The sequence below is a fragment of the Pleurodeles waltl genome, chromosome 1_2, assembly GCF_031143425.1.
Source record: "Pleurodeles waltl isolate 20211129_DDA chromosome 1_2, aPleWal1.hap1.20221129, whole genome shotgun sequence".
Classification (NCBI taxonomy): Eukaryota; Metazoa; Chordata; class Amphibia; order Caudata; family Salamandridae; genus Pleurodeles; species Pleurodeles waltl.
The window spans coordinates 840,065,243-840,086,827 of record NC_090437.1 but is presented as its reverse complement, the minus strand read 5'-3'; the positions used below and the strand labels follow the sequence as shown (position 1 = coordinate 840,086,827).

Here is a 21,585-nt window from a genome sequence, read left to right as displayed (position 1 = left end):
ACGTCTCAGAACCCTGCACCATAAGTAGCAATTGATCTTGGCCTGGCTTTATATGTCGAAATGGCAGTATCTAGGTGCATACACCCTAGCTTTGCAGCAAATTTAAAAAGGGAAGTTGTCTCTTGTTCAAATTGTGTTAACCTCACATTCTTCAAATACTTCCAAGTACTAGAACAGTCCAAAATAACCCTTAGATAAGTGACTGTGGCTACACACTTGAGGACAGTGTCACCAATTTGAAATAGAGTTAACCTACCATAAGGCAACTACACACCATGGCAAGAGATTTTGCTGCTTTCGTAGAAAGACCCATTTTAGACATAAATGTTACAAAACTATTAAGGAGCCTTTATAGATCCCTCCCTGTGCTAGCTAAAGGGATACAGTCATCTGCATCCATAAGTACGGGTAGCTGTTGCTAGTTCAGAGCTTTGCAGGATTAGCATAAAATCTGTTGAAGGTAATCCTGCAAAGCCCATTGAGGCCCATTGAAAGCAATGTTGTGCCTCCTTTTGACGCCTGCTCTAAGCAGGCATTAAAAGTGCTTAAAAACATGATGCAAAGAAATCTCTTAGATTTTGTTGCGCCATTTTTTTCGGCCACCCTAAATGACGAGCGCAAATCTTTACAAAGTGCTGCGAAGCATACATAGCACCACTTTGTAAATTTGGCGTGGTGATTTTGGCCTCATTGGGTCACATTAGCTTGAAAAAAATGATGCTAATGTGGAGTAAAGAGGCACTAGGGGTTCTTAAATCTGCCCTTAAGAGACTTGGGGTGAACATGTGTTAGCAGTTACTTCAGGGTTCTGTCTATGCTCTGCAAAGTCAGTGTCATGAATGTCAATGAGTTGCTCAACGTTCCTTCAATTTTAGACAGACTTTCCTGCAAAGCGAGCATAATACCATTATCAATCTGTATACTTGAGGTGACCTTTTATGTTCATGATTGCCACCCCTATTTGCAACCTGTTCTGTTTCAGAGTGTTTTTTCCCGCTACTCTTAGGGGCACGCATCAGGCACACAGAACCTTTCTTCTTTTTAGTTGGTGCGGAGACTATAGCATCTGTGCCTACATTTTTACCCAGAGGAGACTGTTGCTTCTGTGCTGCAGGTACAATATATTCGTTCCCCCACATAGACACAGCATTTAGTAAGGTCTGGGGTGACTTCACCCACTAATTGTCTGGCTTTACTCTGAATACCAACAGCATCAGCATTGGAGAGAGTATTAGCCCACTTGTTACTTGCTACTAAAGACAGAGATCTCCTAGTGGCCCCCAGCTTTTCCTCCACAGATTCTATTGCAGAGTTAGTAGCCGACATGGCAGTGGTCAAATAGTTGGTAATTGAAGCAGTGCCCCTGGTGACATTGGTATTACCTGCAGTTGCACTCCCCCTTTCGCCTAACCGTGATTTGTTGCTAATAAGAATGGATATATGTTAGATGTTCAAAGTGACACACCAAGAGGGCTGGCCCAGCCCAGCCTCCTCCAGGCAGGCGCTGATGGGCGCAGACGGGCTCGCCTTTGCCCGTGCATGTCTCATGTACATCCCGTGCAGTGGGGAAAGTGGCCCAGATTTGTTCACCAGGTAGCGCAAAGTCAATTCGGCATATGGCTCCTGCAGCAATGTTGTGTGGGACCTGTAGTCCTTGGGCCTGTCAGTAGCATCCCGTGCAGTGGAGGAAGTGGGCCCGATTAATGTGCCAGGTGGCGTGAAGTCAAAGTGGCATGCGGCTCCTGACACAATGTTATGTGGGGCCTGTAGTCCTTTGGCCTGGCAATTACGTCAGCTATAATGAGTGAACTGCACTTATATGTGCGCAAGCAATCATGGTTTCTTTCATCCTGCATGGATCTTCCGGAATGTTGGAAGGAAGAGGGATCCAATCGCAATCAAAGCTGTCCCTACCAACTGCACTTTCTTGTAGGGTTTCCAGACTCTGAGGTACAGACACATTCAGTATAAGAAAAAATATGAACAAAGACACTGTCCAATAAACAGCCGAGCTTTCAGGCCATATCTAAATTTCACATGAAAAGTAAATGTAGCCCATCGCAGTGTTTCAGCATGGTGGTAGGCATATTGCTCGGAGCATTGTTTGTAAGTGATCGTTCAAATCCTATGGTTCATTAAAGATTACTGAGTGATTATGCACATCTGGGTGTGACAGTGATTTCAATGTATGCACAATGGTGTAAATCTAGCAAGCATCCAACACTATTGGGACATTGTGCAATTGTCAGCATGTAATATGACTGAAAAATGGGGTAAATGTGAACAGGTACTCTGGATAATTTAGTGATAGTCAAAATTTGAACACATATTTAGGATTAATATTTAATGATAAAATCCTGAATATGCATTCAAAGTTAAAGAGTGGTGATGGAAATCAGACAGGCACTAAGGACTACTGAGTGATGGAGTGAATATGATCATACACAAATGATTATAGAAAGTGGTGTTAATCTGAGACTGGATTACTAATTACAGAATGAGGTGCACAACTGGGCTAGTGGTCAATGTAGGAGGCTGGCCTGGTTTGTAGTGGTACCAAGGGGTACTTACACTCTGCACCAGGTCCAGTTATCCCTTATTAGTGTAGAAGAGGTGTCTAGCAGCTTAGGCTGATAGAAAAGGGTAGTTTAGCAGAGCAGCTTAGGCTGAACTAGGAGACATGCAAAGCTCCTACCATACCACTGGTGTCATATGTACAATATCATAAGAAAACACAATACACAGATATACTAAAAATAAAGGTACTTTATTTTTATGACAATATGCCAAAAGTATCTCAGTGAGTACCCTCAGTATGAGGGCACATCGGTATAGGGGCAACACAAACCATATACTCCAAAAGTGGAATGCGAATAACGTATAGACCCCAAACCTATGTGAGCTTGTAGAGGGTCGCTGGGACTGTAAGAAAACAGTGAGGGTTAGAAAAATAGCCCACCCCAAGACCCTGAAAAGTAGGTGTAAAGTGCACCTAAGTTCCCCAGAGAGCACAGAAGTCGTGATAGGGAATTCTGCAAGGAAGACCAACACCAGCAAAGCAACAATGATGGATTTCCAGACAAGAGTACCTGTGGAGCAAGGGGACCAAGTCCAAGAGTCACACTCAAGTCGGGAGTGGGCAGATGCCCAGGAAATGCCAGCTGTGGGTGCAAAGAAGCTGTCACCGGATGGTAGAAGCTGTGGATTCTAAAAGAACGAAGAGGACTAGGAACTTCCCCTTTGGAGGATGGATGTACCACGTCGTGAAGAAGCTTGCAGAGGTGTTCCCACGCAGAAAGACCGCAAACAAGCCTTGCTAGCTGCAAGGGTCGCGGTTAAGGTTTTTGGATGCTGCTGTGGCCCAGGAGGGACCAGGATGTCGCCAATTTTGTGAGGAGACAGAGGGGGCGTTCAGCAAGACAAAGAGCCCACTCAGAAGCAACCAGCACCTGCAGAAGTGCCGGAACAGTCACTATGAAGAAGAGTGAACCGGAGCTCACCCGAAGTCACAAAAGAAGGTCCCACGACACCGGAGGACAACTCAGGAGGTCGTGCACTGCAGGTTAGAGTGTCGGGGACCCAGGCTTGGCTGTGCACAAAGGAAATCCTGGAAGAGTGCACAGGAGACGGAGCAGCTGCAAATCACGCGGTACCCAGCAATGCAGTCTAGCGTGGGGAGGCAAGGACTTACCTCCACCAAACTTGGACTGAAGAGTCACTGGATTGTGGGAGTCACTTAGACAGAATTGCTGAGTTCCAGGGACCACGCTCGTCGTGCTGAGAGGGGGCACAGAGGACCGGTGATGTAGTCTTTTGGTGCCTGCGGTTGCAGGGGGAAGATTCCGTCGACCCACGGGAGATTTCTTCAGAGCTTCTAGTGCAGAGAGGAGGCAGACTACCCCCACAGCATGCACCACCAGGAAAGCAGTCGAGAAGGTGGCTGGATCAGCGATACTTGGTTGCAGTAGTCATCTTTGCTACTTTGTTGCGGTTTTGCAGGCGTCCAGAGCAGTCAGCGGTCGATTCCTTGGCTGAAGGTGAAGAGAGAGATGCAGAGGAACTCTGATGATCTCTTGCATTCGTTATCTAAAGAATTCCCCAAAGCAGAGACCCTAAATAGCCAGAAAAGGAGGTTTGGCTACTTAGGAAGGAGGATAGGCTAGCAACACAGGTAAGAGCCTATCAGAAGGAGTCTCTGATGTCACCTGCTGGCACTGGCCACTCAGAGCAGTCCAGTGTGCCAGCAGCACCTCTGTTTCCAAGATGGCAGAGGTCTGGAGCACACTGGAGGAGCTCTGGGCACCTCCCAGGGGAGGTGCAGGTCAGGGGAGTGGTCACTCCCCTTTCCTTTGTCCAGTTTCGCGCCAGAGCAGGGCTGGGGGATCTCTGAACCGGTGTAGACTGGCTTATGCAGAGATGTACACCATCTGTGCCCATCAAAGCATTTCCAGAGGCTGGATGAGGCTACTCCTCCCCAGCCCTGACACCTTTTTCCAAAGGGAGAGGGTGTAACACCCTCTCTCTGAGGAAGTCCTTTGTTCTGCCTTCCTGGGCCAAGCCTGGCTGGAACCCAGGAGGGCAGAAACCTGTCTGAGGGGTTGGCAGCAGCTGCAGTGAAACCCCGGGAAAGGTAGTTTGGCAGTACCCAGGTCTGTGCTAGAGACTTGGAGGATCATGGAATTGTCTCCCCAATGCCAGAATGGCATTGGGGTGACAATTCCATGATCTTAGACATGTTACATGGCCATGTTCGGAGTTACCATTGTGACGCTGTACATATGTAGTGACATATGTATAGTGCACGCGTGTAATGGTGTCCCCGCACTCACAAAGTCTGGGGAATTTGCCCTGAACAATGTGGGGGCACCTTGGCTAGTGCCAGGTTGCCCACACACTAAGTAACTTAGCACCCAACCTTTACCAGGTAAAGGTTAGACATATAGGTGACTTATAAGTTACTTAAGTGCAGTGGTAAATGGCTGTGAAATGACGTGGACGTTATTTCACTCAGGCTGCAGTGGCAGGCCTGTGTAAGAATTGTCAGAGCTCCCTATGGGTGGCAAAAGAAATGCTGCAGCCCATAGGGATCTCCTGGAACCCCAATACCCTGGGTACCTCAGTACCATATACTAGGGAATTATAAGGGTGTTCCAGTATGCCAATGTGAATTGGTGAAATTGGTCACTAGCCTGTTAGTGAAAATGTGTACAGAGAGAGCATAACCACTGAGGTTCTGGTTAGCAGAGCCTCAGTGAGACAGTTATGCATCACACAGGGAACACATACATATAGGTCACAAACTTATGAGCACTGGGGTCCTGGCTAGCAGGGTCCCAGCGACACATAACAAACATACTGAAAACATAGGCTTTTCACTATGAGCACTGGGCTCTGGCTAGCAGTATCCCAGTGAGACAGAGAAAACACCCTGACATACACTCACAAACAGGCCAAAAGTGGGGGTAACAAGGCTAGAAAGAGGCCACTTTCTCACAGTCAAGATTTCTGAGTTATAGATTAAACCAGTACAGTCACCTAAGATTTCTGTGTGTTGTTGTAAATCTGAATATGCATTTAGAATTATTAAGTGATGTGACACATCAAAACGCATACTAAAGGGTACTGGGAATGGTGAAAAGCTTACTCTGGACTGCGTTGAAGGAGGAAACCACAAGAGCACTAATTAATCCACCTGATTTTCGATTTGTGCACTCACCATACATTCACTCATCCACCCATCAACTCATCTGTGCACTCGTTTATTAAAGGTTTCAGTTATTTATCCTTTCATAGCCTCGTTCCTCCACACAATCACTCATTTTCAGTTTCACATAAACCAAAAGTGCAGGGTGTCGCCCAAAACAAGCAGTCACTATGACCTGTTCCTTAGTGCTCACCAGCCAAACTACATGTGTTCTTATAGAACTCTCACCCACATACTAATCATGTGGTATGCTTCATCATTAGGTCCTCACTTGGTGAGGTACTCAGTACAATGGTGGGTTCAACCTTGCTGTGAGAAGAAACAATTTGATATAAAGTGCTTAGAGGATTGTCACTCTGCTGGACTCCTGCAGTGCTGTGCTGGCCTGAATCCTGCTGCCTGCTGCCCTCCTTGCCTGGTAATGGGAAGGACTGGACCTGAATCTCTCCAACCCATAACCAAAGTGACTCCAAGGGCTTGCTGGATTGGCTTCTGTTCTTTTGAAGTCTCAGGGACATCAAAGACTTTTCTTTATCCTGCAACAGTACCTGCACTTTGCTTGCTCCACGTCCTGCCCTGCCAAGTGGTGCCAATCCAGTCCTCAGAACCTGGAAGTGGATATAAGGGGCAGCAACTGCCAGAACCTGCGCCATGACACCATGTCACATCTCCATTGATGCCAATGCATCTCCGCTGCTGTGAGACTCAAGGACACTGCATCACCGCTGCTGAGAGGATCGGGAGCATCACATTGTCGACTACACAATAAATCACCTCCATTCCCAATGCATCTCCAACTTTGCATTGCTTGGTGCCAATGCACTGCCTACTCTTGACAGGAATACATCACCTCCTTTGCACCTTGCATCTTGTTCTCGTCATAGACGCAACTCCGAACCAAGGTACTGTTTTCAGTGAGCCAAGGCTGGTCCCTGTATCCAACCTACATTCTGTTGCGGTCGGCCTGACTTTTTAAATTTGGCCCCGTCTAGTGCGACCAGATAGTCCCCATTAGAACTTCATGCTTTTAAGTACTACTACTAAGTTAATTCTTTAAAAATTCATATCACATCTACTTATAGGATTTTTGTTGTTTTGGTCTTGTTTTGTTCATGTTATTAAGCTCTCTTTTCATAATCAGGTATGGTATCTTTTTGTTTTACTGTTTGAAGTGCTGCATAAATATTTTCTACATTAAGCCTGCCTGCTCTGTGACAAGCTACCAGAGGGTTAGCACAGGTCATTTTGGGGTGTGCATCTGACTTACCCTGACTAGGACTGTGGTTCCTGCTTCCTGTTTGGACAGGGTTCATACCTCTGCCAATCAGAAATCCAATTTCTAATCTTGGTAATCAGCAGTGAGGTTAGGGTTTGTTTGTACAGTGCCTTTCATTCCACATTTAAGGCCAATTTGAATTTTAAATTCTCCCTAATTGGCCTTTTTTTAAAATTAATCCATACCCTACCTCTCCAACTGTGGATGTGGCCTCAGCTTCAGTACTGGTGTTTGCCAATTTGGAATCCTACACTGTGGCCCAGACGAGGGAGTTTTGTAAAAAGGACTACTAGCAAATCCTCCACCAAGAAGGCGGAGCTACAAAAGACACTAAGAGCCTGGACAGAAGTCCATCAGTCATTGACTACAGCAACAGAGGATGAAATGGACAGTGGAGAGAATTTGGATTTCCAACTCTGTGGTCCCCCCTACAGTTGCTGGGATTGATGTGGCACTTGAATTGGTAATAGCTCTCCTGAGCAGTGAGCAGTCTGTCTTCGAGGGGCGTGAGCCAAGAGGAACTGGAGGACAGGAAGGAAGAAAAAAGCTTCAAGCTAGAGAAGTAAGTAATGTTGGCTCATGCACTGAGCCTGAAGGAGCTGGACATGAAATCCAGACATGCAGAGTCCAGCAGTGATGGTGGCAACATTAATGTAGTTTCCTCGGGAGATAAGAGGGTCCACATACCCAAAGAGCTGGTGCCTGACTTTGTGGTAGGAAATGACATAGATAGATGGTTTGAGGTTTGTGAGATTGCTCCACATATGCACAAGATCCCTGAGGGGGACTGAGGGACCATTCTGTGGAGGCACATCCCTAGTGTGGAGAGGGGTGGCCCTAGAAGCGGGTGACAGGAGGAGGTTTCTCCCTATGAAAGAATCTTGACCAGGAAATTTGGTTTGACCCCAGAGAAGTACAGGCAGAAGTTCAGTGACAGTCAGAAGCTATCCTAATAGACTTGGGTAGATTGTGTTGATTCCTTTTGCAATGCATTGGATGGTTGAGTGAAGGGCAGTGAAGTAAAAGATTATCAAGGCCTGTATATTCTGATTTCACAGGATCACATGTCCAGTCTTTGTTTTCCAGATATGCACTAACATCTTGTTGGCAGTAAGCTCACTGACCCCAGTGAGCTAGCTTAGAAGGCAGATGGCTGGGTCAGCAACAGGGTTTACAAGAAGGTATCTGGGAGGGATCACCACAATGGTGGGCAGGGTCCTCCCAGAGGAAGGAGGGGAAGATAGAAACAAAAGCAAGTTCTCTAAAAGCCCCCTAAATAGTTCTTCAGGTCAGGACTCCCAAACCCCTACTGATAAGAAATAGAGAAAATTCTATGATAGGTCTGCAGGGAAGGCACACCACACCCTAAGTGCTATGAGTGCCAGCAGTAAGGGCACTTCAAGGGAGATCCCAAGTATCCCAAGTGGGCACCCCACCGGTTGGCAGTCATGGGTGTTGGCTAGTGTAGCACTTGGGGAGGAAGCTGTCTCTGAAAGTGTGGGGACAGCATAGAGGTTACCCTAATGTCCCTGGGTGATGGAGTAATAGTGCAAAGAAGTCTTTTGCCTAGTAATTCTATAACGTACAGGCAGGGCAGAGGGTGGGGACTCTGAGAGAAAATGGAGCTAGTATGAGAACCATCCTTTGTCATTTGGCATCCTCAGAGCACATAGTCCCTAATGTGTTCCAACAATTGTTTGCTACTGACAAACATGAGAAGCACTACCCAGTGGCTCTGGTTCCAATTGAATGAGGGCCCGGGGTCTCAGGTTCCTTGAGAGTAGCTGTTAGTCTGTCCATTCCTGTGGATTGTCTGCTTGGCAATGATTTGGAGCATACTGCCTGGAAGGAGGTGGCGCTCAGGTTCCACTTGGAGATGTTAAGGTTGCCTGAGTAGGCGTGTCTGACCACATGGTCCCTGGCAGCCTGAGAGGGTGGTGAAAAGGACCTGGAGCCTGGAAGAATGGCCCATGGCCCTGCCAGAAAGGAGAAGAACAAGGGGTGTAGAAAACCCACTCCTGAAACTCCCACAGTCTGGGAGGAGGCTGAACAGAGGCGGCCCTGGAACCTATTGGGGAGGATATAGCCAAACTGGGGAACTGGCCTGAGCTGTCTAACTGGCAGCAAGAAAAGGGTCCCACCATGGAGGAGTTCTGCAAGGCGCAGAGGGGATGGCCTACTCTTGTGGGTCTGTGACACCAAGCTGAGATCCAGGGTACTGGTGACATATCTGGCAAGCACCTGATTTACTGGGAGAATTGTATCCTGTGTAGTGAGCCTAAGGTCTATGAGCCTGGTACAATCTGTGTGTTGGTGGTCCGCCAGTGCTAAAGGGACTTGATGTTCCTTTGGCATGTCATTTGGGGCAGGACAAGACCTTTGACAGGCTTGTCTCCCACATTTACTGGCCTCAAATGAGGAAGGAGTCAGATGCAAACTGCAAGTCCTGTCCTTCCTTCCAGGTGAGTGGCAAGACTGGGAGGAAGTGCAAGGCCTCCCTGCAAACCTTTCCTGTCATTGGCACCCCCTTTCCCTCTGTGGCCAAAGCACTGATGGGGATCTTTACCCCCTGGGTTTCCTGAAGGAGGTGATATCTAACCGGGGTACCAACTTCATGTCAGGGTAACTGAAGGCCATGTGGAAGGATTGTGTGGTAACATACAAGTTCTCCAATACCTACCACCCACAAACCAATATGCTTGTTGGAAGGTTTAACAGGACCCTAAAAGGCATGATTATTGACCTACCAGAGCCGATGAGGCAGAAGCAGGACATCCTCCTGCTATGTCTTTTGTTTGCATATGGGGAGGTACCACAGAAGGGGGTTGTCTTCAGACCCATTCAACTTCAATATGGGCAGCCTGTGAGAAGAGCTCTTAGTCTGGTGAAGGAGGGCTAGGAAAAAGCTCATACAGAAGGCACCCCAGGACTTGGTCAGGTCCATGTTTGCACTGCTCAACCACACAGCATGTTTCCAGAAACTCACCCAGGAGAATCTGGAAGCCAGCCAGTAGGGTATGAAGTACTGGTATGACCAGAAGATCACTCTAATTTAGTTTCAGTCTTGCCAAAAACTGTGGGTGATGGAGCTCATGATGCCTAGGGCCCTGCTAGATCATAGGTCTGGTCCTTACAAGGTAAATGAGTGCAGGAGTGATGTCACCTAACTGGTGGACATCAAGACCTCCAGGAACCCTTTGAGAGTCTGACTTGCATGTCAATCAACTCAAGCCCCCCTTTGAGGGGTCTGAGCTTATCATGCTCCTGCTTACTGATAATGGGGTGGAAAAGGAGAGTGAACCTCTCCCCGACCTCCTATCTTCCAAGGAGTAGTATGGGTCAGCGGAGGGTGTCAGCCTTTCCCCTGCACTGACCGTAGACTAACAGAGAGACTGCAGTCAGTTGCTGGGGAAGTTTGACTCTTTATTCTCACTTACCTCGCGTAAACCTGACGCAAAGTGTTTGCAAATCCGAGCTATAATCTGATACCATATTTGATTGCAAAGTTTCATGCAGACTCGAAAAATGACATCAAAGATACAATCAAAGCAATGTAACTATTATCTTAAATTTAGCAATATGATGAGGCTTTTTGATGAGTTTTCATATACATGGAATTGTTGCCACTTTATTTTTCATCTGCTTCATAGTTATATGTCTGAATTTCTATGTAAAAAACAAGCATAGAGTGACAAAAACTAAATGCAATGTGTTCTGTATATGGTGACTTTATTTTGTTCATAGCCTAAAAGTGAAAAAAAACGGATTATGTCATTCTGTTTTAGGAATTGTAACACTTGGAGAGGAAAAGAAAATATGTACTATGTCTGACAAATTCCTGGGAATGTGTAGGTCAACTGAGGTAAGAATATACCCAATTTTCGAAGTTCATTTTTCTATCAAATGTATTCATATTTGTATGGAGTGTATGTTTAAGAGGATATTGTGTCTCAGCATGTGTGTTTTGTGTGTGTGAGGGTGCATGTCATTATTGCCAAGGACACCCAATTAACATGGGAATGTAGTAATTAAATACTATCTCTGGGCTGAAGGGCCCTGCAAGAACAACTAAATCAAGGACTGATTTAGAGTTTGGCGAAGGGGTTTATGCCATCACAAACATGACGGATATCCTGTCCGCCATATTACAATTCCATTATAGATTATGGAACTTTTCATATGGCGGACAGGATATCCATCACATTTTGATGAAGTAACCCGTCTGCCAAACTCCAAATCAAACTAGGCTCTCTTGCTCTGTATATGTATGAGTGAGTGTGTGTGTGTGTGTGTGTATGTGTGAGTGCAAGCATATGTCTCATGGCTGCTTGTATATCCTGTGGCCTCCTTTCCATTCAGGACAGGTTGCATTGTACCCCATTTTATTCTGTCTGTATCTATTGGTTTTTATAACATTGGGAGATGCTCATAATCACCTCCCAGGGCATTTGCTTTGTCCCTTTAACATGCTAATGTTACAGAATTTGAATTGCACCATTTGACTTTTTAGTGTCTCTCACTGACATCCTTTATGGTGCTCAGAATGTCTTTGCCAACACACTAAGGCCCTCATTGTAACCCTGGCAGTCTTTTGACTGCCAGGATTAATGTGGCGGTATCACCGCCACATTATGAGTGAGGTGGGTTGGCCACAGCCAACTCCCCAAATCACCACTCATATCGCCATGGCAGCATGAACTGCCGGGCCGGAGATGTGCATCTCCAACCCAGCGGTCCACACATGACTGCCAGGGGTATAATGAGCCGGCCTACCACCATGGTTTTTGCAATGATACCACCTCCAAGAAAACCATGGCAGTAGGGCTGCCGGTGGCAGGGAATTCCTTCCCTGTCACCAGTAGAAGGCTCCTCCACCCCCCAGCAATCACCTAGCCCCCTCCCCCCTCAGAATCACACCGCCCGTCCAACCCCCACCCTATCCCCTGTAGAATCACAATGCCCACCCACCCCTACCCCCGCTCCCCTAGAATCACCCCACCCCACCAATCCCCCTTTCCCACAATCATGCACACACACACCCACACGCACAACGCAAGGGTAGGTCGCTCCCCCTGCCGCTGCAGCTCCTCCAGGTTCCTGAGTTCCTGAGACCCACCCCACAGTAAGTACCCCCCACCTCCCAGCCCCTCGTTCTGCCCCGCGCTACTCACCCTCTCTCCTGCTCCTGCTTCTTTTCCTCTTTCCTTCTTCTCTGTTCTTCCTCCTCGCTCCTCGTCTGTATTCTTCTTCTGTACTCCTCTTCTCCCCGTCTTCTCTCCTCTTCTCTTCTTCCTCATCTTCTACTGTGGTATTCTGCACTCTGTTTCTTCGTTTTTTGTATCTCCCTCCGTGTTCTTCTGTGTTCTTCTGTGTTCCTCTGTCTTCTTCTGTCTTCCTCTGTCTTCTTCTGTCTTCCTCTGTGTTTTTCTGTCTTCCTCGGTGTTCTTCTGTCTCCCTCTGTGTTCTTCTGTATTCTTCTCTGTTCTTCTGTCTTCCTCTGTCTTCTTCTGTCTTCCTCTGTGTTCTTCTGTATTCTTCTCTGTTCTTCTGTACTCCTCTCTGTTCTTCTGTGTTCTTCTGTGTTCTTCTGTGTGTCTTCTGCTCTTCCGGTCTTCTGCTCTTCCGGTCTTCAGTCCTTCCGGTCTTCTGCTCTTCTGTTCTTCTTTTCTTCTGTTCTTCTTTTCTTCTTGTCTTCTTGTCTTCTGCCTTCGGCTCTTCTGCCTCCTCCGTCCTCTTCTCCCCGCGCCTGCCCTCCTGCTCCTGCCTCATCCCCCTCCCCCACTCGCATCCCCCCCTCTATCTCCCCTATCTAACCCGTTCACTTTCTACCTCCCTCACTCCTCCTATCTACCTTTCTCTCCATCTCTCTATCCCACTATCCAACTCCCTCACTCTCCACCTCCTCCTATCTTCCTATCTCTCTATCTTTTTCCCTATCTATCAATTTCTCTATCTACCTTTTCTCTCTACCTATTTCTCTGTCTCTCCCCCCTCCCGCCACCCCCTCTATTACCTATCTTCCTATCCCCTCACTCTACCTCTCACCCTCACCCACCTCTACAACCCCCCCTCCCCTATCTTCACAACCCTACACCTATCTTTCTCCCTAATCTCCTAAACCTCCTAACACTCTCCCCCCTCCACCCTTAAACCCCTCTCCCCCAGCTCTTCTCACTCTACCTGTCCCCCCCTCCCTCGCGCCTTCCCGCCGCGACCTCCTGCACGCCCCCGCCCCCCAGCTCCCATTCGCCCCCAGCTGACCCCTCCTACCTCATATTGCGCCCGTCCGCGCCTGGCCCGCGCCCAGCACCATGACCCCTGGTCCCCAGCGCTCCCAAGCCCCGATGATCCGCTATGACCCCACCACCCTCCATGCCCTCAACCCAGGACGCTCCAACACCTGCTTCCAAGCTCACCCCAAACGCACCCATGGACCCTTCGCCTGCAACTCCTGCAAACGCATCTTCCACCACGCAACAACTACGACCACAAGCCCACGCACCATCAACCACCTCAAGTGCATCATAGTCAACGCTCGCTCCGTTCACAAACACGCCGTTGAACTCTGGGACCTTCTAGACTCCACAGCACCGGATGTCGCCTTCATCACGGAGACCTGGATGAACGCCTCCTCTGCTCCAGACATCGCCACCGCCATCCCCGAAGGCTACAAGATCTCCAGGAAAGACCGCACCAACCAAGTAGGAGGAGGTATCGCCATCGTCTTCAAAGACTCCATCAGCGTCACCACCTCCACTGAAGACTCCCCTCCTGCCGCTGAACACCTGCATTTTCAGATTCGCACCGACCCGAGGACCACCCTCAGAGGATCCCTCGTCTACCGTCCTACCGGACCTCGCGCCCCTTTCAGCGACACCATCGCCGACTTCATCTCCCCGCACGCCCTCGCCTCACCGGACTACATCCTCCTAGGCGACCTCAACTTCCATCTGGAACAAAACAACGACCCCAACACCACCACCCTGCTCGACAACCTCGCCAACCTCGGCCTCAAACAACTGGTGAACACTGCCACCCACATCGCCGGACACACACTCGACCCTATCTTCTCCGCCAGCAAACACGTCTTCTTCAGCCACGCCTCCACCCTTCATTGGACCGACCACAGCTGCGTCCACTTCACATTCCGACGCGAGACCCGCCACCTCCGCACTCAACCCATCCCTCGCCGACAGTGGAACAAGATCCCTGAAGAGCAACTCTTCGCCGCACTCGCCGCCAACCAACCCACCCTCACCACCGACCCCAACGTCGCAGCCCTCAACCTCACAAACTGGATCTCCAACTGCGCAGACAACCTTGCTCCCCTCAAACGCTTGCAGCGACAGAACAACACCAAGAAACCCCTCTGGTTCTCTGACACCCTCAAAGAATCAAAGAAAACTTGTCACGCACTTGAGAAAGCCTGGCGCAAGGACCGCACCGCTGACAACATGACCGCCCTCAAGAACGCTACCCGCAAACACCACCACCTGATCCGCACTGCCAAAAGGAATTTTTTCACCGACAGACTGGACAAAAACAGCCACAACAGCAGAGAACTCTTCAGCATCGTCAAGGAGTTCTCCAACCCCAGCGCCAACGCCAACGCCGTCACGCCCTCACAGGATCTGTGCGAATCCCTCGCCACTTTCTTCCATCGCAAGATCAGCGACCTCCACGACAGCTTTGGACACCAGACCCAACCTAACACCACCGAACCCACATCCCCGACCATCACCCTCAACAACTGGACCCACATCAGCACGGAAGAAACCAAATCCATCATGAACTCTATCCACTCCGGCGCCCCTTCGGACCCCTGCCCGCACTTCATCTTTAACAAAGCCGACAACATCATCGCCCCGCACCTCCAGACCGTCATCAACTCTTCTTTTTCTTCTGCTACCTTCCCCGAATGCTGGAAACATGCCGAAGTCAACGCCCTACTAAAGAAACCTACGGCTGACCCGAGCGACCTGAAAAACTTCCGCCCCATCTCCCTTCTGCCTTTCCCAGCCAAAGTAATAGAGAAGACCGTCAACAAACAGCTGACCACCTTCCTGGAAGACAACAACCTGCTCAACCCCTCACAGACCGGATTCCGAACCAACCACAGCACTGAAACCGCCCTCATCTCAGTCACAGACGACATCAGAACCCTGATGGACAACGGTGAAACAGTCGCCCTCATTCTTCTCAACCTCTCGGCTGCCTTTGACACCGTCTGTCACCGCACCCTAACCACCCGCCTCCGCTCCACCGGGATCCAAGACCAGGCCCTGGACTGGATCGCCTCCTTCCTCGTAAACCGCTCCCAAAGAGTCTACCTCCCTCCGTTTCACTCAGAACCCACTGAGATCATCTGCGGCGTACCTCAAGGCTCATCACTCAGCCCGACACTCTTCAATGTCTACATGAGCCCCCTCGCTAACATCGTACGCAAGCATGACATCATCATCACCTCCTACGCCGACGACACCCAACTTATACTCTCCCTCACCAAGGACCCCGCCAGCGCCAAGACCAACCTACAAGAGGGTATGAAGGATGTCGCAGATTGGATGAGGCTCAGCCGCCTAAAGCTGAACTCTGAAAAAACTGAAGTCCTCATCCTCGGCAACACCCCGTCCGCCTGGGACGACTCCTGGTGGCCCACGGCCCTCGGCACCGCACCGACCCCCGCAGACCACGCCCGCAACCTCGGCTTCATCTTGGACCCCCTTCTCACCATGACCAAGCAAGTCAACGCCGTGTCCTCCGCCTGCTTCCTCACCCTCCGCATGCTCGCAAGATCTTCCGCTGGATCCCCGCCGACACCAGAAAAACCGTGACCCACGCCCTCGTCACGAGCCGCCTGGACTACGGCAACACCCTCTACGCTGGGACCACCGCCAAACTCCAAAATCGCCTGCAACGCATTCAAAATGCCTCAGCCCGCCTCATCCTCGACGTACCCCGCAACAGCCACATCTCCGCACACCTGAGACACCTGCATTGGCTCCCAGTCAGCAAAAGGATCACCTTCCGACTTCTCACCCACGCACACAAAGCCCTCCACGACAAGGGACCGGAATACCTCAACAGACGCCTCAACTTCTACGTCCCCACCCGCCCCCTCTGCTCCTCTGGCCTCGCACTCGCCGCCGTCCCTCGCATCCGACGCTCCACGGCGGGTGGGAGATCTTTCTCCTTCCTGGCGGCCAAGACCTGGAACTCCCTCCCCACCAGCCTCAGGACCACCCAGGACCACTCCGCTTTCCGGAGACTCCTAAAGACCTGGCTGTTCGAGCAGCGATAACCACCCCCTTTTTCCCTAGCGCCTTGAGACCCGCATGGGTGAGTAGCGCGCTTTATAAATGCTAATGATTTGATTTGATTTGATGCACCCATGCACCACCACATCCAAACACACACTCACTTACACTCATCCATACATGCATTCACTCACACATACTCACACACATACACAATGGCATGCAGACACACACCCACCGTAACATTCATACATGCATTCACTCACATGCATGCAACCACACATACACCACAACACTCACAGATGCATACACACACACACACACACATTCATACACACACGCAGACACCACACACTCCCAAACAACACCTCCCATCCTCCACAGCCCTCCCCTGATGGACGACTAACTTACCTTGTTCAGAGCGGTGGTCGTCCGGCAGGGAAGGGGCACTGCTACCACCAGCAGCACCCTGCCAGCAGGACACCGCCCAGGCGCCTTGACTGCCAGCATGGCTACTGCCAGATTTCCACCCTTATTGTGGTGGAAATCCTGCAGTAGGCATATTACGGTGGCCGGAAGACCACCAGCACTGGCTGCCTTCTGGCGCCCTTGGCATTGGCGGTTTCCTGAGGAAACTGCAGATGTCATAATGAGGGCCTAAGTGAGTCTTTTGAATAACTTTGGAAAGTGGGATAAGGACATTTCTCATCCTGGGTCTCTGGATTGTTGGGATTTCCCCAAGGTCCTTTGGTCAGGTTTCTACCATTTTGGTTTTCACTGATGACCTTTTCTCATGTGATGCAGGACAATAGCAAGTCCTGAATTTTCATTTAATGTGATTCCAAATAATTATTAGCCTGATGATTTTGACATATGTATATATGTTATGTGCACAGTGTATTGACAAACTTTGTTGATTCACTTCCTTTACTTACACTGCACAGTCACCAGGAGAACCTAAAGTTTTTGGAACATTTCATACACTGACTTTTTAGTAAGTCCACAGTAACATTGCATACAAGGTCAAAGTAGAAAAAAGGCCAGATGTCATTTGATTTGTGTACGTATAACACCAAGGTGCGCGAGTCTTTAAATCTATGGCTTCTGCACTGCCATTGCAGGCCTAAATGTCTGAGCTAAAGTTGCAACCAGCACATTCTAAACAAAGTAATTTTTGTCATGTGAGAAAACCTACATTTTACATTACCTTATCACTCTTTAGTAGTACCTTTCAATCAATCAATCCGTTTCTGTAACATTCATACATGCATTCACTCACATGCATGCAACCACACATACACCACAACACTCACAGATGCATACACACACACACACACACATTCATACACACACGCAGACACCACACACTCCCAAACAACACCTCCCATCCTCCACAGCCCTCCCCTGATGGACGACTAACTTACCTTGGTCAGAGCGGTGGTCGTCCGGCAGGGAAGGGGCACTGCCACCACCAGCAGCACCCTGCTAGCAGGACACCGCCCAGGCGCCTTGACTGCCAGCATGGCTACTGCCAGATTTCCACCCTTATTGTGGTGGAAATCCTGCAGTAGGCATATTACGGTGGGCGGAAGACCACCAGCACTGGCGGTCTTCTGGCGCCCTTGGCATTGGCGGTTTCCTGAGGAAACTGCAGATGTCATAATGAGGGCCTAAGTGAGTCTTTTGAATAACTTTGGAAAGTGGGATCAGGACATTTCTCATCCTGGGTCTCTGGATTGTTGGGATTTCCCCAAGGTCCTTTGGTCAGGTTTCTACCATTTTGGTTTTCACTGATGACCTTTTCTCATGTGATGCAGGACAATAGCAAGTCCTGAATTTTCATTTAATGTGATTCCAAATAATTATTAGCCTGATGATTTTGACATATGTATATATGTTATGTGCACAGTGTATTGACAAACTTTGTTGATTCACTTCCTTTACTTACACTGCACAGTCACCAGGAGAACCTAAAGTTTTTGGAACAGTTCATACACTGACTTTTTAGTAAGGCCACAGTAACATTGCATACAAGGTCAAAGTAGAAAAAAGGCCAGATGTCATTTGATTTGTGTACGTATAACACCAAGGTGCACGAGTCTTTAAATCTATGGCTTCTGCACTGCCATTGCAGGCCTAAATGTCTGAGCTAAAGTTGCAACCAGCACATTCTAAACAAAGTAATTTTTGTCATGTGAGAAAACCTACATTTTACATTACCTTATCACTCTTTAGTAGTACCTTTCAATCAATCAATCCGTTTCTGTAAAGTGCAACTACTCACCCTTGAGGGTCTCAAGGCACTGGTGGTAGGTCTACGCCTCATTCGAAGAGCCATGTTTTGAATTTCTTCCTGAAGATGGTGAGAGATGGGCTTTGTCTGAGGTGCGTGAGCAGGTTGTTCCAGCTCTTGGCTGTGAGGTATGCAAAAGATTTTCGTCTGGCGGTGGTTTTCCAGATGCGTGCGATGGTAGCAAGCACTTGCTGGGCAGAGCTGAGGGGTCTGGTGGGGTTATGGAAGGAGATTCGATGGTTCAAGTAGGCCGGTCCGATGTTGTGCAGGGCCCTGTAGGTGTAGGTGAGTAGTTTGAAGTTGATTTGCTACTCTACTGGGAGCCAATGTAGGGTCCTCAGGTTCTGGGAGATATGTTCTTGGCAGGGGAAGTTCAGGACGAGACTTGCAGCGGTGTTTTGGATGAGTTGTAGTTTCCTGATGTTATTTGTTGTGGTGCTGGCATAGAGTGCGTTGCTGTAGTCGAGCTTGCTAGTAACTAGGGTGTGAGTGATTGTTTTGCGGCAGTCGACCGGGATCCATTTGAAGATTTTGCCTAGTTGGCGGAGGGTGTGCCAGTAGGAAGAGGTGACTGCGTTTACTTGTTGGGTGATTGATAGGGAGGGGTCGAGGATGATTCCTAGGTTTGCGCGTGTGGTCAGTCAGAGTAGGTGGTGCGCTGAGCGATGTGGGCCACCAGGAGTCGTCCCAGGCTGAAGTGGAGTTTCCGAAGATGATGAGTTTGATCTTGTCTGAATTGAGTTTGAGGCAGCTCTCCCTCATCCAGGCGGTGATGGTTTTCATCCCGATGTGAGCTTTGTCCAGGTCTTCAGTGAGGAATATGATGACTTGTGTGTCATCGGCATATGACATGTTCATTTTGCGGTCTCTGACGATGGCTGCCGGCGGGGCCATGTATATGTTGAAGAGTATTGGACTCTGGGAGGGTGGGAGCCTGAATCTCTGTGTTCTTCCGGTGAGGAAGGAGTGGATCCATTGCAAGGCTTTTCTGCAGATTCCTGTGTCGTGGAGTCTGGTGCATAAGGTGCTGTGGGAGGCTGTGTCGAAGGCTGTTGAGAGGTCAAGGAGTATGAGTGTTTCTGTGTGTCCACGGTCGAGGAGTCATGGATGTCATCAGTGGCTGCAAGAAGAGCTGTCTCAGTGCTGTGGTTGTTGTGGAATCCAGACTGAGAGGTGTCCAGAGAGTTGTTGTCCTCGCGGAACTGTTTCAGTTGCAAGTTTATGGCTTTTTCCAGGACTTGGCTGGGTAGGGTAGCAGCGAGATGGTTTGGAAATTCTTGAGCTCTGATAGGTCAGCTATGGGTTTCTTCAGGAGGGGGCAGATTTTGGCATGTTTCGAGTCTTCGGAGAAGGTGGCTGTTGTGATGGAGGACTTCAGTGTCTTGCAGAGTTGGGGGCGATGGATGCACTGGCTCTGTGGTTTGTTACAGGGTGGTACATCTTTACAGAAAAGCAGACGCAACACTGTTGCCAATCACTGCATATGTTCTTGGGGTTGTAGTGACAAAGGCTAGGGAACTAACCACTATGCTCAGAAGCAGCTAGGGTCCAGCTAGGAATTTTATTTTGCCCACGTGTTTTCACAGTATGATGCACTTTCAGTGCACTCTCTAGTCTTTCAGTACATAGCCACACCTTTCATAAATGGTCGGCTATTTCAGAGACACTGTTACGCTTCTACTTCAGACTTATGCTGACAGTAAGTCTTAGTACAAATTTAGTCACATTTTTCCTGGGTGATATTTTTATTTATTTTTGCTATCTGATGTGTATGACTTTGCACTGCCACCATCCACCAAGCTGAAACAGCAGCTAAGCATCAAACCACTGGGATCAGGAGTGGTCAGGCTTCAGTTAAGAATTTTCTTTTGTCCACTTGTTTTCACAGCACAACACACCAATGAGCACCTTAGTCCTCCTCTAAAGTCATGGCCTTCTTCCATGATGGGCACAAATGCTGCTGTCTAATGTCACATGGGCGGCATGCAATGAGCATGCTGGAAGTACAATGAAGGCATACCTGCCTCTGTCAGCCCACACTTAAATGATGCCTAGCACCAGACCCTCTGATCCAGCTTCAAAGGTAGCTTACTCCAAATCTGATCTCCTAGCTCTCCAACTTTCAGGAAAGCATCCTGCTTGCCCCTCTGCTAGGGGGCTGGTTTCTTGTCACAGCTGCAGCTTTGCCTCCACCTCCCATATCCATACTAAATTCTCCAACTAACTGTAATGTCAAATTATACTTCTATGTTCTTACCAGTGATAACATTGGGAGCCTAGAAAACTTACATTGCTGAGGTCACTTCCAAAGCACCAACTGGATGTTTTTCAATATATTCTTGATTATCTACTGATATTCTTTTATTAATTACAACTGGGTTAAAAGACTCCTATTGATTCCTATAGTCTGACTGCTATACAACAGGGATATTCTGCCTGTGGCCATGACTGTTTTCACAAAAGGGGAGGAGGCACAGCGTTTGCTTACCACTCTAATCTCAATTGCTCTATCTGAGAGGTAAAATCTCACTTGGCAGGGGAAAGCTGCATTTCTTCCATCAAACTGCAGCCTTCCTTTTCTGTCTGGAGCACTGATATGTTGCTTTCTAGTCCCAAGATCCAGCATATTTAAAAACCTGCTGGCTCAATTATTACCCTACATTTGTACATTTTCAAGCTTCATCATTTCCAATAACTTAAATTTCCATCTTGAAAATAGGGAAAATGTTCACTCGGTTCACCTAATAGATAGATTAAACGGCCTTTGACTATCTTTTCTTGTGTCTTCCACCACACATCAACCAGGTCACTTACTTGACTCCATCTTATCTCATTGTAAAGTGCAACTATAATATTAATTTGGCCATGTGTACATACCTTCATGTACTTTGTGTGTTACTGTACTTTTTTAAGTTAGCCCCTAATGAGTTGCAGACTATACTGCTCGGCCAAGTTAATTATTATATTGGCAAACAGGTAGATGAAGCAGGCTCATTTGGAAAAGATTAAACCTGTTCCTGGCAAAGCGAGACAGTGGAGAAGGAAATCTACATGG

The 21,585-nt window shown here is 48.5% G+C and overlaps 1 protein-coding gene across 2 annotated transcripts in view; it reads left to right on the top strand.

Annotated features, from left to right (window-relative positions):
• Positions 1-21,585, top strand: part of GPM6A (glycoprotein M6A) — a 504,858-nt gene that overhangs the window by 464,182 nt on the left and 19,091 nt on the right. For both annotated transcript variants that reach the window (XM_069244597.1, XM_069244607.1), the window contains exon 6: positions 10,766-10,842. In XM_069244597.1, the coding sequence (XP_069100698.1) occupies positions 10,766-10,842 (77 nt within the window). The remainder of the gene's footprint in view (positions 1-10,765; positions 10,843-21,585) is intronic.